We start from the raw sequence: 15,507 nt of genomic DNA, 5'->3' as shown, positions 1-15,507 counted from the left end.
GAAGGAAGACTGCACTAAGGTAAAGGAAGCCATTTAGGGGACATTTTTACCTTTACAACCCCTTTAAGATCTGACAAAGTCTGAATGCTATATGGCTGCTATAAAGTAACTATTATTAATATGTACAACTTTGTAGTAATAATCTCTTCTGGTGTTCATTTTGGGGTTAGCAGACCACTTTACCTGGAGTTTTAGCTATGGTCCCCAACAGCGCCCTGTGTGCAAAGGTTGGGTATCCAACAAGCTGGGCCAAATCATTCCTACTACTGAGCAATTCCTCCAAACATGTCAATTGCCTGGCATTTGGGTAAAGGAAAATCTTGTAGGCTGCTTCCCGTACCTATGACAAAAAAAATAAAAAATAAAATAAAAGTAATATGTTAACAAATACTACCAACTTATACTACCAAGTTACATTTTTTTTATTCAGCCTGCAAATTGAGCAAAAAAAATAAATAAAATATATATGGATTCCCCCATTCACACAAGTGATGTGTATGGAGGAATCTTCCCAAGCTGTTCTATAGTATTCTGACAGCGGGTACTCCCTTGCTTTTAGAATACACTGATCAGTACTGCAACTGATTGAATGTAATCTTTTGTAATGATTTCATTTGTCAGAAGTAGATCTTATAGAGCACCTTCTGTCCAACGGGGAGGGCCACACGCAGATTGGAATTTGGCCAGTCCTTGTTGACCCGGCCGAATCTTGATCCATATGTTCCCACCTTTAGTAACTAACATGAGATGGTGAGAAAGACAAAAGTGTCGTCTGCCTCCAGATTGTTACCAACCATCAAAACAATGTCAGGAGTCTGCAAGTGTGTGGTAGAGAACCACATACCGCTTCCATAAAGTTAAAAACAAATTATTTCTCCAGAACACTTGCAGCTCCTCTTCCTGACATGTTTTGCTCCTACTGGGACCTAATTGCAGATCTACAGAGTGGTAGGAGTCTAATGCTAAACAAACCCAGTAAATCGCAACCATATTTGGGACATTACAACAAAAAAGTTGGGGAAAAAGTATACAGAGTGTAGGTCAGAGAGGTTAATGAAAGAAAGGGGCTATAGGCAAGGTACCCCCACCCCCCAATCACTTTGACTGACATTGATTTGGAACGCAACAAGTACCGAACACTGGCATTATCTGTACTGGCAAGGTCCCATCAGACAACAAATGGCTACAAATGCATTTTTTATCTTGTGAACGGATAGGCTGGTGCACAGCTTTACCAATTGCACTGTTCCCCATGATTTACAGCAGCATCATGGTGGTTGTAGTGGAAATCCTTTGGGCCCTAGTGTATCTATACTCAATCCTTTAACCACTTAAGGACCGCCTCCTGTAAATATACGTCAGCAGAATGGCACGGCTGGGCAGATGTACATACCGGTACGTCCTGTACATCTACCCTGTCGCTGGCGCGCGCCCGCGAGCCGGTCCGAAGCACCGGGACCACGGGAACCGCGGACCTGATCGCTGCTGGGGTCCCGCGATCGCTCCCCGGAGCTGAAGAACGGGGAGAGCCGTATGTAAACACGGCTTCCCCGTGCTTCACTGTGGCGGCGTATCGATCGTGTCATCCCCTTTATAGGGAGACACAATCGATGACGTCACTCCTACAGCCACACCCCCCCTACAGTTGTAAACACACACTAGGTGAAACAACTCCTTCAGCGCCCCCTGTGGTTAACTCCCAAACTGCAACTGTCATTTTCACAATAAACAATGCATTTTAAATGCATTTTTTGCTGTGAAAATGACAATGGTCCCAAAAATGTGTCAAAATTGTCCGAAGTGTCCACCATAATGTCGCAGTCGCGAAAGAAAAAAATAAATAATAAAAAAAAAAAAAAAAAAAAACAACGCTGATCGCCGCCATTAGTAGTAAAAAAAAAAAAAAAAAAAAATTATAACAATGCAATAAAACTATCCCCTATTTTGTAAACGCTATAAATTTTGCGCAAACCAGTCAATAAACGCTTATTGCGATTTTTTTTTACCAAAAATATGTAGAAGAATACGTATCGGTCTAAACTGAGGAAAAATGTTTTTTTATATATTTTTGGGGGATATTTATTATAGCAAAAAGTAAAAAATATTGAATTTTTTTCAAAATTGGCGCTCTATTTTTGTTTATAGCGCAAAAAATAAAAACCGCAGAGGTGATCAAATACCACCAAAAGAAAGCTCTATTTGTGGGAAAAAAAGGACGCCAATTTTGTTTGGGAGCCACGTTGCACGACCGCGCAATTGTCAGTTAAAGCGACGTAGTGCCGAATCGCAAAAAGGGGCCTGGTCCTTAACCTGCATTTTGGTCCGGGGCTTAAGTGGTTAAGTCACAATCAACAAGGAAAAAAAAAAAAAGGGTCATTTACCCCACGTCATTAAAAAAACTATCAATAGATGGTGTACTACATTCTGTTCATACTCAGTCACTATGAGATTTGTTTTTTTCCTGCTGTTCTCTTTCCCCCCTTCCTGTCCATGTCCCCACTGCAGTTGGGTATTTGCAGAGCAGTGTTTGCAGCTCTGCATATGCTGGGTTTTCAGTGAGTTTCTATGGCAAGCATTCGATCCCATCACATTTGGGCAACCCATGTGACTATAGAGTCAAACATGTGGGTGTATTCACAGTGGTAAATGCAGACCACTCCCTTCCTCCTCCATGCCCACTAACCAGCTAGATACAATGGGGGTGGGACATTACATGTTGATTGAAGACTTCACCTCCCTGTTGTTCTAAGACACGTCCTGCCCAATTGTTGACATTGATATGAGGCTTCCTTTACAAAAGTTGTTTTTAATAATCAGTTAAACAGACAGAGCCAACAAGTGAATAGTTACAATGCATAACAAACAAGTGCACTCCACGTGCAGAGCCCGCCAGGAAGTCGTCACGGCGCTGCGCTAATCACAGGCAGGGAGACATTTCCCGATCTCTGCAGCCAAGCATTGGGACAATGCCTCACTGCCTATGATTAGCACAGCGCCGTGCCGACTTCCTGACAGGCTCTGCACGTGGAGTGTGCGAACACACCGAAAATCATCCCTAATATTCAAGACTTACCGCTTCACAGCATATAGCACTATAAAAAGGGTGCAATCAAAACAATTCTGGATTCATGTCACAATATAGCATATGAAACCAGCCAACCACAGGTTGGGTATAACTACACAAAAAGCCCACTAATAAAAGGGCCTTGGATTAATATGATAAACAGAATCAGAAAAGAAATGCAAATAGAGCAACCATCCAAAACAGGACTACGCCTGGTGGCCAGATAAACATGTAGTTAAAAAAAAAAAAAAAAATTGAAGAAACAAGAAAGACATTGCTATGAGGCTTCAGCTTTCTCTCCAGGCATTGAGGTCGCCTCCACCATTACACGAGCGTGCCCTCTCTCGGATTCAACAACCGCATACGCAGTGTTTCTTGTGATAGGAGAGGTAACTGTCAGCGCAGATACAAAGTACATGTATAGGTAGGGGTATGGTGATTAGTCCATTAGAAATAATAGTAACAGGCAGTTCAATGGTTAAAAATGCAGGCGATTTGGCTGTCCAATGGCGGCTGCTGTCCTCAGAGAGCTGTCCTTCAAGTCTGAAGACTCCACACATTCTGCTATCATCACTTCTAAGCAGCCCATGGATCCGGGACGAGGACTACAGGATGTTACAGATGAGCCTTCTTTCCTTACCTTCTTGTAGGTGTGTTTTGTACAATGTGTCATTAAAAGAACCTCTTTAATACTGCACTTAGGTGGCGCTTCCTTTCTCTACCCCTCTTGTGCTCTTGCGATGGCAAAGGAAAGCTTTAATGGCTGGAGTATTATTATATGTGTCACAGTAACAATGGAAGGACAGGGAGCCAACATTGCCAGCCTTCTGAGGAAAATGCTAGTTACCTGGCAGTTTCTGATTCAAGTACTTTTGAGTAACAGATGCAGAGCTAGCATACTGTAAATGAGTGTCAGAATTCCTATACTTGCTCCAGGTCAGTGACTTAGAAACCATTATAAGCCAAAGTTTCAGCATGACAGTCAGGAGACTAGCAGTTTCAAAAGAGAGTTAAGCAATGGATGATGCCTTGATCCTTCACTATGTTTTTCTTTTATAGAGCCTATAGCATACAGCATTACCCCAACTTTTAGTTGAGGCTGAAGCACTAGAGCTGCATTTTTTTTACTTTTACATGACAGAAGATCTACTCCCATATGGAATTGGCTTGTGTTACAAGAAAGTAAACAGTGGCTGCCATTGTGATATTTTTAAAGAGCGTAAAAGCACCTAAAGCTCAAAATTTTTATTCTAAGCCTTTGCAAAAGCATTTACCCTCTGCTTACCAGATCACTGGGAGAATCTGCATACAAGCCACCGATTTGTAGGTACTTCCCATCCCAGGGAAAGTGAGATCGAATGTGATCAGGTATAGCATTATTCTCAATCCTGTTGGGCAAGTTGGATCCAAGCAAGAAGTCACTGCTCAGGTCAGCAATGACAACATTTAGGTTGACTGCCTTCTGACGCTGCAAAGAAAAAAACATTGATATATTAGAACATGACAAAACTCAGGAACACAGACCTAGCTACAGATATCTGTATAGATTTTTTTTATGCCGAGTGAACGTGTAACATGTCCTAGTGCCTTAAAATTGGATGGTGTGTGTATACTATATTACAATTTCCAAATAATTTGCAATTCTGTTCAGCCAGTTTTATGATTGTCACACCTCTGCCACGCTGCATAGTCAGAAAGAGGACTATCCTGAATGAGCTTTAATACATTTCTGATTCACCTCTCAGCCTGCTCAAAAGGACAATTATTCAGCATCACCACCATCAGGCTGGAAACTTCTACCTATTCCTGGCATTGTCACCCAATTGCCCCCCTCCACCCTAGCAAGGTACATTCCTCAATCCTTGCCAATTTGTCACTTCACCGCTCAAACAGAGCATTGTTTCCAGGTATGTGGTAGCATACCCTCACCCATGTGACGGAGCTTGTTCCTGAACGGACAATCCCTACGATCCCTTTAAAGTTGAAAGAGGAAACAGTGGAGTTATCCCCCTGTTTATGCAATACAACAGAAGTGTGCTATTCACACGATTGGCTAAGCAGAATTGGAAATTCTTTTGGCAGGGTAAAAAGTAGCCCAGAAACAAAAATTATTATACTGCTGCCTACCAATCCATAGATGTAGTAACTGCAATAGTTTTCTTTTGTTGTCTTTTTTCACCTGATGATAGGGCCAGTTCCCACCTGAAGTGCATTTAAATCTATATGTGCATCTAATACCACCCTTTCCCTAAATGAACAAAGCTGTTGTCTAAAGGAGTGTCTGTTGCTCCTCCATCCAGAATGGAGACACCTTAAAAACAAGAAGTGCGTTACCGATCAGATAACCAGGTAAAAGGAAAGGGAAAAAAGCTTTAAAAACAGAAAACGAATAAACCACATTTAAGGATTGATAAGCTGCAACATATTACATTTTTTGGGGGTTAAATACTGTGTGAAATTACCCTTTAAAAAGGTACCAGTACATAGATCAACCGCTTTAGTTTAATAAGTAAAACAGAATCTAAAAGTGGAACACAAAGGTCATAGGGTAAACCTGCTCAGCTATGTTTGGTAATTGTATCATGTACAACAAAGTTCTTCAGGAATGCAGAAATCACAATTTACCTTTTCCCGATCCAAATGGATTCCACTGATCTCAAAATCAAATAGAAACAATTCAGCTACTCGCCTTTATAAAAAAAAAAGAAGGAAAAAAAAAAGAAAACATGAGCAAATATGGTACAGAACTTTCACCTTCCTTACTTCAGCAAAAAGATACATTACTTACAACAAAATTCATCACTGTAATTTTATATACCTTGTATACAATTGTATATACCTTGGGCCAGATTCACATAGGTTAGCGGATCTTTAGATCCGCGTAACCTATGTGATTTAAGATCCGCCGCCGCAAGTTTTTGAGGCAAGTAGGTAATTCACAAAACACTTACCTCAAAACTTGCGGCAACGGATCGTAAATCCCCTGGCGGAATTCAAATTCCGCGGCTAGGGGGAGTGTAGTATTTAAATCAGACGCGTCCCCGCGCCGATTTAAATGCGCATGCGCCGTCCGAATTTTCCCAGCGTGCATTGCTCCCAATGACGTCGCTAGGACGTCATTGGTTTCAGCGTGAGCGTAACTTGCGTCCAGCGCTTTTGTGAATCGACGTACGCAAACGACGTAAAAAAAAATAATAATTGACGCGGGAACGACGGCCATACTTAACATTGGCTGCGCCTCATAGAAGCAGGGGTAAGTATACGCTGGGAAAACGCTTACGTAAACGACGTAAAGTGACTGCGTCAGGCCCACGTACGTTCGTGAATTGGCCTCTCTCGCTGATTTACATATCCTCGCCGTAAATCAGCGAGAACGCCCCCAGCGGCCATTTTAAAATTGCAGTTAAGATCCGACAGTGTAACAGTTACACTTAGGCATATCTATGCGCAACTGATTCTATAAAACAGTCGCATAGATACGACCGACGCAACTCTGACATACGACGGTGTATCAGGAGATACACCGTCGTATCTCTCTCTGAATCTGGCCCCTTATATATAAACCTTGGATTGCGAATGACTTGGTCTGCGAGTTTTACAAAAAGAGCATTTTTTTTTTTATAAATCTTAACTTGATAAATGAGCAAGGTTTTGCAATACAAGTAGCTTAGAATCCGGCTTGTGAGAATCCGACAAAAAAAAAAAAGTTTATACTCAAAGAGCTCAATAAAAAATGTACACAAAAAAGAACAAGCTTCTTCAAGCTGAAATAAAACTCAAATGCCTGTAAAAGCAGCTTTTTATGGAGCTGAAGGGTACATGAGCCCCAAGTCGGATCCTCATCTTAATTGATGCGATTTGGATCCGACATTACAGGAAGATTATCCAGGCATTTCCTGAAGTCACATTGCTATAATCTTTTAATGTGGACTATAGACTGAATAACTCAGACCTCAAATTTTCCACCCGCCTACTCGCATTCTGCGAATGAAAAATAAGGTCTGGCGAGGAGCTGGGCTGCCTTGGAGGGGGGAAGGGGGTGAGCACTGCCGGCGGTCAGGGTTGATCGGGAGCTGTTCTCCCAGTGATCGCCCCGATGGCAGAGAGCATAGAGGAGGAGAGCCGCAGGATTGCAGAGCGGTATTTCACGCTATTACAACTTACATTGAAATTTCCTCCGCTCTGCTCGCTCACACAGCCCTGCCTCCTCCTGACCCTGCGCCTGTAATAGACAGAATGCGGGTCCAATGCTGGGATGTGTTGTCTATTACAGGCGCGGGGTCAGGAGGAGGCGGGGCTGTGTGAGCAGAGCAGAGGAAATTTCAATGCAAGTTGTAACAGCGTGATATACCGCTCTGCGATCCCGCGGCTTTCCTCCTCTCATGATCTGGCCGCAATGGGAGCACAGTGAGTCGGTAATGAGTTTATTTACACTAAGATCCAAGGTTTTAAGAGGGGGAGTCCGCAAGGGGGGGGGGGGGGCACGGCGAGTCCGCAAGGGGGGGGGGCAGCACAGCGAGTCCGCAAGGGGGGGGGCACAGCGAGTCCGCATTGATGGGCACAGGTGAGGCTGTACTGAGGGGAACTGATAAAGTTGTTAATATTTATTTTTGTAACTTAATTCTGCATAAAACATTTAAGTGTCATTTCACAAGATAATTTATGAGGGCGTGATTAGCGGCAGAATTAGGGGCGGAGCAGGGTAAGGCAACTGGTGGCGAGTAACCCTTGAGGCCTGGATAGTGGCTCAAGACTTGAAATTTTGAGCCCTGGAATAACTTAGTTGTGAAACAAATCATCGGAGTTTCCATTATTTCTTATGGAAAAATTTACTTTGATATACGAGTGCTTTGGATTACAAGCATGTTTCTGGAACGAATTATGCTCGCAATCCAAGGTTTTACTATAATATATATCTCCTTGCGAAAGTATTCGGCCCCCTTGAACTTTGCGACCTTTTGCCACATTTCAGGCTTCAAACATAAAGATATAAAACTGTTATTTTTTTTTTTTTTTTAAGAATCAACAACAAGTGGGACACAATCATGAAGTGGAACGAAATTTATTGGATATTTCAAACTTTAACAAATAAAAAACTGAAAAATTGGGCGTGCAAAATTATTCAGCCCCTTTACTTTCAGTGCAGCAAACTCTCTCCAGAAGTTCAGTGAGGATCTCTGAATGATCCAATGTTGACCTAAATGACTAATACCAGCCCCCCTCCCCCATAAACATTTACCAGAGCCCTGTATGGATCCAGTCATGTGCCCGGCTTCAGTTATCTCCCTTCTCCCACAGACTTGTTGCTCCTACTGCTGTCAGTCAAATCACATGAGGAGGGAGCCAAATGTGTGTGAAAAGGGATGCACACAGCCCGGCTCAGGAGCGAGTCTGTATGTCTGCCCCCTCCTCGCAAGAGGCTTGCTAGGGGGGCAGACACAGAAAAGGGAGAGCGAACAGCACCAGCCGGGGACCCCAAAAGAGGTTCTGGCCCACTCTGAGCAAAACTACTACACAGAGGAGGGCAGTATACCAGGATTTTTTTTTTTTAATAAAATAACAAACTCACATAACGCACACCTTTACAACCACTCTATAGGGCGATATATATACAATATACCTGGTCTCAGGATCCAGGGAATCCATAAGAGCTTTGTTTTGCAGAAGTTCTCTCAAACTTTGACATAACTCCACATTGGTGTTCAACCTGCAACAAAATAAAAGAAAAATCTGAAATAAATATTTTCTTCAAAACCTAAAGGTCAACTAAATCCATTGATTTACTGGGTTTCCCAAAACCAACATCCCAACTTTTTTGGAATTGGGGCGGTGTTCGTTTTGACTGCGGAGCAAGAGGAACGTCCCAGGATCGGCCCTGGACGAGAGGCTTTCAGAAAATTGTTACAGCCAAGGTTTACTACTACAACCTCCAAGCATTCAATAATCAAGGCTTCAAAAGCAGCAGTAATTATCTTTAAAGGGTTTTGACCAATCAGACATGGTCTGACAAAGTAAAGTCAAAGTTAGTATCCGCTAAAGAATTGAGCTTTAGAAAGGACTTCCAATTGTTTATTAGCTGGGTCCTTGAAAACAGGCAAGTCCTTTACCTAAATAGTATGCCTCCTAGGGCTGCACGATTCTGGTCAAAATGAGAATCACGATTCTTTTGCTTAGACAAAAGATCACGATTCTCTCATGATTCTCAAAAATGTAATGCCAGAACCCCCCCCCCCAAAAAAAAATTAATAAAAAAAAAACTGATTTATCTGAAAATATGAATATATAAAAAAAGAGACCAGTGATATGTCTATAATGTTAAAGATCATATAACTCCTATGAAAAAAGCAGAATAAAACTTTGATTCTGATTTTTTCATAGGAGTTATATGGTCTTTAACATTATAGACATATCACTGGCCTCTTTTTTTATAGATCAGAAGCAGTACTGCCAGCAACCATTGGGTGGCGCATGGATACACACAGTTGTACAGAACTGTGAGAAGGTTTAATACATCAGAAGATGTGCCGCAGTACCGCCGACAACCACTGGGTGGCGCATGGATACAAACTATTGTTGTGAGAGAAGCTCAAGGAATCTATCCAGCGGCGCAGGCTGCTGACGACGGTTTCGATGTCGGCGGCATTTGCGTTCCACGCTGGTTACGTGGAACCAGCGGAGAACACATAAGAATCGCGGGTCATCCCACGGGGAGATCGCGGGCGGGGAGAATCGAAATCGCGATTCTCTCCGCGATTAATCGTGCAGCTCTAATGCCTCCTATCAAAAGGGAGACATGGCTGGATCAATAGCAGGAATATACTATTTCTGTACAAAATCCTCACAAAACAGATACACTGCTAATGAGGGCTTTGACTGAGCAAATAACTTGGTGGATGCTGCCAATCTTTATGGAGATAGAGTAGAGAAAACTAAGGTTGTCCCGATACCACTTTTTTAGGACTGAGTACAAGTACCGATACTTTTTTTTATGTACTCGCCGATACCGAATACCGATACTTTTTTTAAATGTGTCCCCAAATGCAGCCATGTCCCCCACATAATATTCCAGTTCCAGCCATGTCCCCCACATAATATTCCAGTTCCAGCCATGTCCCCCACATAATATTCCAGCCATGTCCCCCACATAATATTCCAGCCATGTCCCCCACATAATATTCCAGCCATGTCCTACCTGGATGATGCCGCATGTGCCGCCGTTAATCAGCGTGCGGGGAACATTACAGCTTTCGTTTGAATAGCTGTATCCCCGCCGCGTATAGACACTCCCCCATGCGCGGGATTGGACAGATCATCCGTCCAATACCGCGCAAGGGGGAGTGTCTATACGCGGCAGGGATACAGCTATTCAAACGAAAGCTGTAAAGTTCCCCCGCACGCTGATTAACGGTGGCGGCTTTGCGGCGACGGGTTTGCGGTGGGGGGGGGGGGAGAAGTATTCTATTTCAGTATCGGGGGTATTTGCGAGAGTACGAGTACTCCCGCAAATACTCGTATCGGTCCCGATACCAATACTGGTATCGGGACAACCCTAGAGAAAACCATTGCAAAGTGAAAGTCTTTGCGGTCTTAGTTTTAAAGTTACCCAAGGCTACAGACAGCACTGGTAGGAGCAACAAGCTTATCTTCTAGTTTCAGAGTGATTCACGCTGCATGAAGACAAAAAATGGTCTACTTCATACTTTTTTAAATAAAATACGTTTTGCGGAGTTACGCTATGTTGCATCCTCTCTGTTTATACATGACCATTTGGTGGAGCCTGTGGAAGTGAAGGAAGCCAGTTCCAATAAACCCGTAACCTGGGGGTTTATTACAACGATAAAGGCCGCGGCTGGGCTATAGCCGACTGCAAACTGAGCTTGCCCCATCTGGTAAGCGGCTTTGATATCTGGTGGCGGGTCTTCACTGAGAGTGTGCAATATCTGTGAAAGTCACGGTGGTGGTTATGAGCATCTCATACAGGATCTACAGTGAAAGTGTACCCTGAGGTTTGTATACACATGTTTAAGAACTTTTAGTCTCAGTGGATCTAAAACGTTTTGGTGCATTGGCGCAGCTTTAACCCCTAATAGTCATACTCGCATACAAATGTGATAAAAGGCTTATCAATGCAGCTTCTTTTTTTACAGGTACCCTGTACCCACTCCCGGGAGACTGGGCCACGGCGAAGTATGTCAGCAGCTCAACCCCCCCCCCCTTCTCCCTCCCCTTCTGCCGGGCCAGTAAGAGAGCACAGCGCTCTTTGCGCATGCGCAGTAGGGACCTGGCCGTGAAGCTAAAAGGCTACACTGCCGAGTTCCATTACCAGCAATGCTGGCGGCAGCAACTGACCAGCCAATGTGCACATCGCTGGACTCCAGGACAGGTTAGTGTCCCAATTTTAAACCCGCAGTGTAAGCAGTCTTCCAAATGTATTGTTAGAAATGTGTTTTAAGGGGGAACCACCCCTTTAAAGTGGTTTTAAATCCACTTTTCCAAAAAAAAAAAAACACACACACAGGTACAGCTTATGTAGGAGGAGGTGTTTCCTCTGTGCATCACCTAAAACCAGTCACCTTACTGGCTTTATGTAAAGGTTAACAACCACTTTAAAAGCTCCTATTAAAAGAGGTTGTAAACCGCTCTGTGCAAGTTGTACCTATAGGTAAGCCTTATTCTAGGCTTACCTATAGGTACTGTAAATATCTCCTAAACGTGCCCTCGTGCCATTTATTCTGGAGCGAGTGCCGTGACTAGTGGTGCAAGAGTGACATCATACGGCTCCAGAGCCAGAGTCCGCGGCCCCAGGAGGAAGAGGGGCGAAGATGGATGAGACCTACAGCGGGGACAGTGCGGGCTTCATTTGCAGGTAAGCGTCACATAATATGCTAGTATGCAATGCATACTAGCACATTATGCTTTTAATTCACAGGGAAAAAGAGAGGAAGTCTAACCCATCAGGATTTACTTCCTCTTTAAGACCTCTATTGGGTAGTTCTAGGCTGGAGTTCAAGAGTCTCTAAAGGGTTTCAATACAGCAGCTTTAAGCTCATTAAACACTTTCCAAAATCTTGCAGAATCTGATGCTTCCTAAACTTCCTATACTTCCTAAACAAAAGCCAAGGTTAATAAATGTACATGTGTTAAAAATGTTAATGATAGACTGCAAACTGTCTATTCACAGCTGTTAAAGACATTCTAGGCAACGTCCAAAAGATGAGAATGACACTGAAAGCTGAAGCAATCTGAACGGCACCACTGGCACCCAATGCATAGCACACTAGAGAGAAAGATGTGGCAGAGACATAGGCGACATACTTCTCCACCATGGTACCTATGTTCCTGCAGGCTTCCTCAGCTGCATCTCTGAATGAGGAGTCGGGGTGAGCGGCCTTGACAAAGTCAGCCTGCAGAGATCAGAACATCTTATTAGTCATGAAAGAAACTAAACATAAGATCTATTAAAATGGAGGACGCAAGAAAAAAACCCATTTCCAATTATATAGTAATAAACAGAGCAGCAGTCTACAGTAACGGCATCACTTCCATTTCACTAATAAAGTATTTGACCACCTGCTTATTTTGTACGTTTGCCCACTGACAAAGAAATGATTTGTCTACAATTTTAATGGTAGGTTTATTTTAACAGTGAGAGACAGAACAAACAAAAAATGCAGAAAAACGCATTTCAAGGCCAACGTTTGGTAATTCAAACCTTCAGCTCCCTCCACATATTTTCTATGAGATTATGGTCTGGAGACTGGCTAGGCTACTCCAGGACCTCAATATGCTTCTTCTTGAGCCACTCTTTTGCTTCCTTGGCTTTGTGTTTTGGGTCATTGTCATGGTGGAATATCCATCCACGACCCATTTTCAATGCCCTGGCTGAGGGAAGGAGGTTCTTACCCAAGATTTGATGGTACATGGCCCCATCCATCGTCCCTTTGATGCAGTGAAGTTGTCCGGTCTCCTTAACAGAAAAGCTCCCCCCAAAGCATAATGTTTCCACCTCCATGTTTGATGGTGGGGATGGTGTTCTTGGGGTCATAGGTATCATTCCTCTTCCTCCAAACACAGTGAGTTGAGTTGAGGCCAAAGAGCTAGATTTTGGTCTCTGACCACAACACTTTCACCCAGTTCTCCTCTGAATCATTCAGATGTTCATCAGCAACAAACTTCAGACGGTCCTGTACATGTGCTTTCATGAGCAGGAGGACCTTGCGGGCGCTGCAGGATTTCAGTCCTTCACAGCATAGTGTGTTACCAATTGTTTTCTTAGCGACTATGGTCCCAGTTGCCTTGAGATCATAGACAAGATTCTCCGGTGTAGTTCTGGGCTGATTCCTCACCGGTCTCATGATCATCGAAACTCCACGAGGTGAGATCTTACATGAAGCCTCAGACTAGGGTTGTCCCGATACCGATACTAGTATCGGTATCGGGACCGATACTGAGCATTTGCGCGAGTACTTGTACTCGCGCAAATGCTCCCGATGCTTCTGCCGAAGCAGAGCAGGGGGCTGAGAATGGGTGGGGAGACAGCGGAGATCATTGGAATTGCTTAGAACGGCGGAGAGCGGGACTGAGAAGGGGCGGAGACCTAGCGGCGAAGATCGTGCTAAGTGCTGAGCTGAGAGTGGGCGGAACGGAGCGGAGAGCAGGTGGAGATCAGACGAGCAGGAAGGACATCGTAGCAGGCAGGCAAGTAAAAGATTCTGTGAAGTGACTATAGCTATTTAGACGTAACGCAGCAATGTGCTTCTGTCCAGCCTGATTCTCGGCACCCGCCCGCACTCCCGCAGCATCGCTCCCTGACGTTTGTCACATTAGAGCTGGGGATGGAAAGCTTTTCCTAGGCGGCTCCTCCCCGGCTCTGACATGTCTCACAGGTCATGAGGAGGAGCCTGAGAGGAGGGGCAGCTCTCTCACTGAATTGAGCCACACTGTATCTGAGGTCTGTGTTCGGAGGAGTTTTAAAGTGTGCTAAGTGTGCCAAATCTGCCCAGGAAAAGCTTTCCATCACCAGCTCTAGTGTGACAAACGTCAGGGAGCGATGCTGCAGGAGTGCTGGCGGGTGCCGAGAATCCAGCTGGACAGAAGCACATTGCTGTGTTACATCTAAGTACAGAAGCCTGGCTTCCGCCCACCCTCTCCAGCCACAGGGTGTCTGTGCTGGGAGAGGGAAGACATTCCTGTATCCACCACCCACCTGCATGCTGTACCCAACTGCACCAACCTACACCCACTGCCCACCTGCCCTCTGTACTCCCCTGCACCCACTTGCACTCTGCACCCACCACCGATCTGCACCCAACTGCACCAACCTACACCCACCTGCCCTCTGTACTCCCCTGCACCCACTTGCACTCTGCACCCACCACCGATCTGCACCCAACTGCACCAACCTACACCCACTGCCCACCTGCACCCTGCCCTCTGTACTCCCCTGCACCCACTTGCACTCTGCACCCACCACCGATCTGCACTCTGCACCCACCTGCACGCTGTACCCAACTGCACCAACCTACACCCACTGCCCACCTGCACCCACCACCGATCTGCACTCTGCACCCACCTGCACGCTGTACCCAACTGCACCCACCTACACCCACTTGCACGCTGTACCCACTGCCCACCTGCACCCTGCCCTCTGTACTTTCCTGCACCCACCACCCATCTGCACCCACCACCCACCTGCACGCTATACCCACCTGCACCCACTGCCCACCTGCACCCTGCCCTCTGTACTCCCCTGCACCCACCACTTACCTGCACTCTGCACCCACCTGCACTCTGCACCACCCTGCACTCTGGACCCACCTGCACTCTGGACCCACCTGCACCCTGTCCCCACCTGCACCCTGCCCTATATACTCCCCTTCACTCTCTGCCACCTATCAGTGCCAGCTAACCTGTTAGTGCCCATCAGCACCAGCCACTAGTCGGTGCCCAAAAGTGCCACCTATCAGTACCAGCCACCTATCAGTCCCCATCTGTCACATGACATTGAAAAAAAAGTATCGGTGAGTACTTGAAAAAAAGTATCGGTACTTGTACTCGGTCCTAAAAAAGTGGTATCGGGACAACCCTACCTCAGACCAATGGAGACTGACAGTTATTTTGTTTTTCCTCCATTTGCGTATAATTGCACCAACTGTTGTCACCCTCTCACCAAACTTCTTGCTGATGGTCTTGTAGCCCATTCCAGCCTTGTGTGGGTCTACAATCTTCTCCCTGACATCCTTGGACAGCTCTTTGGTCTTGGCCATGGTGGAGAGATTGGAATCTGATTGATTGCTTCTGTGGACAGGTGTCTTTTATACAGGTAACAAGTTGAGATTAGGAGCACTCCCTTTAGGCTGGGTTCACACTACTACACTACTTTGATCCTACTTTGCTCTGCTACATTGGTCCTACATTTATCCTACATTGGTCCTACATCCATC

At 44.9% G+C, this 15,507-nt stretch overlaps 1 protein-coding gene across 1 annotated transcript in view; it reads right to left on the bottom strand.

Moving 5' to 3' along the window:
* The window catches only part of LOC120929225 (mitochondrial intermediate peptidase), a 157,184-nt gene that overhangs the window by 126,690 nt on the left and 14,987 nt on the right, over window positions 1-15,507 (bottom strand). Inside the window, exons 3-7 of the mRNA XM_040340515.1 lie at window positions 12,380-12,468; window positions 8,685-8,771; window positions 5,690-5,753; window positions 4,350-4,532; window positions 184-340 (exon numbers count right to left, since the gene is read on the bottom strand). Of these exons, the coding sequence (XP_040196449.1) occupies window positions 184-340; window positions 4,350-4,532; window positions 5,690-5,753; window positions 8,685-8,771; window positions 12,380-12,468 (580 nt within the window). The remainder of the gene's footprint in view (window positions 1-183; window positions 341-4,349; window positions 4,533-5,689; window positions 5,754-8,684; window positions 8,772-12,379; window positions 12,469-15,507) is intronic.

Source organism: Rana temporaria, chromosome 2 (assembly GCF_905171775.1).
Source record: "Rana temporaria chromosome 2, aRanTem1.1, whole genome shotgun sequence".
Taxonomy (NCBI): Eukaryota; Metazoa; Chordata; class Amphibia; order Anura; family Ranidae; genus Rana; species Rana temporaria.
This window is presented reverse-complemented; position numbering and strand designations above follow the sequence as displayed.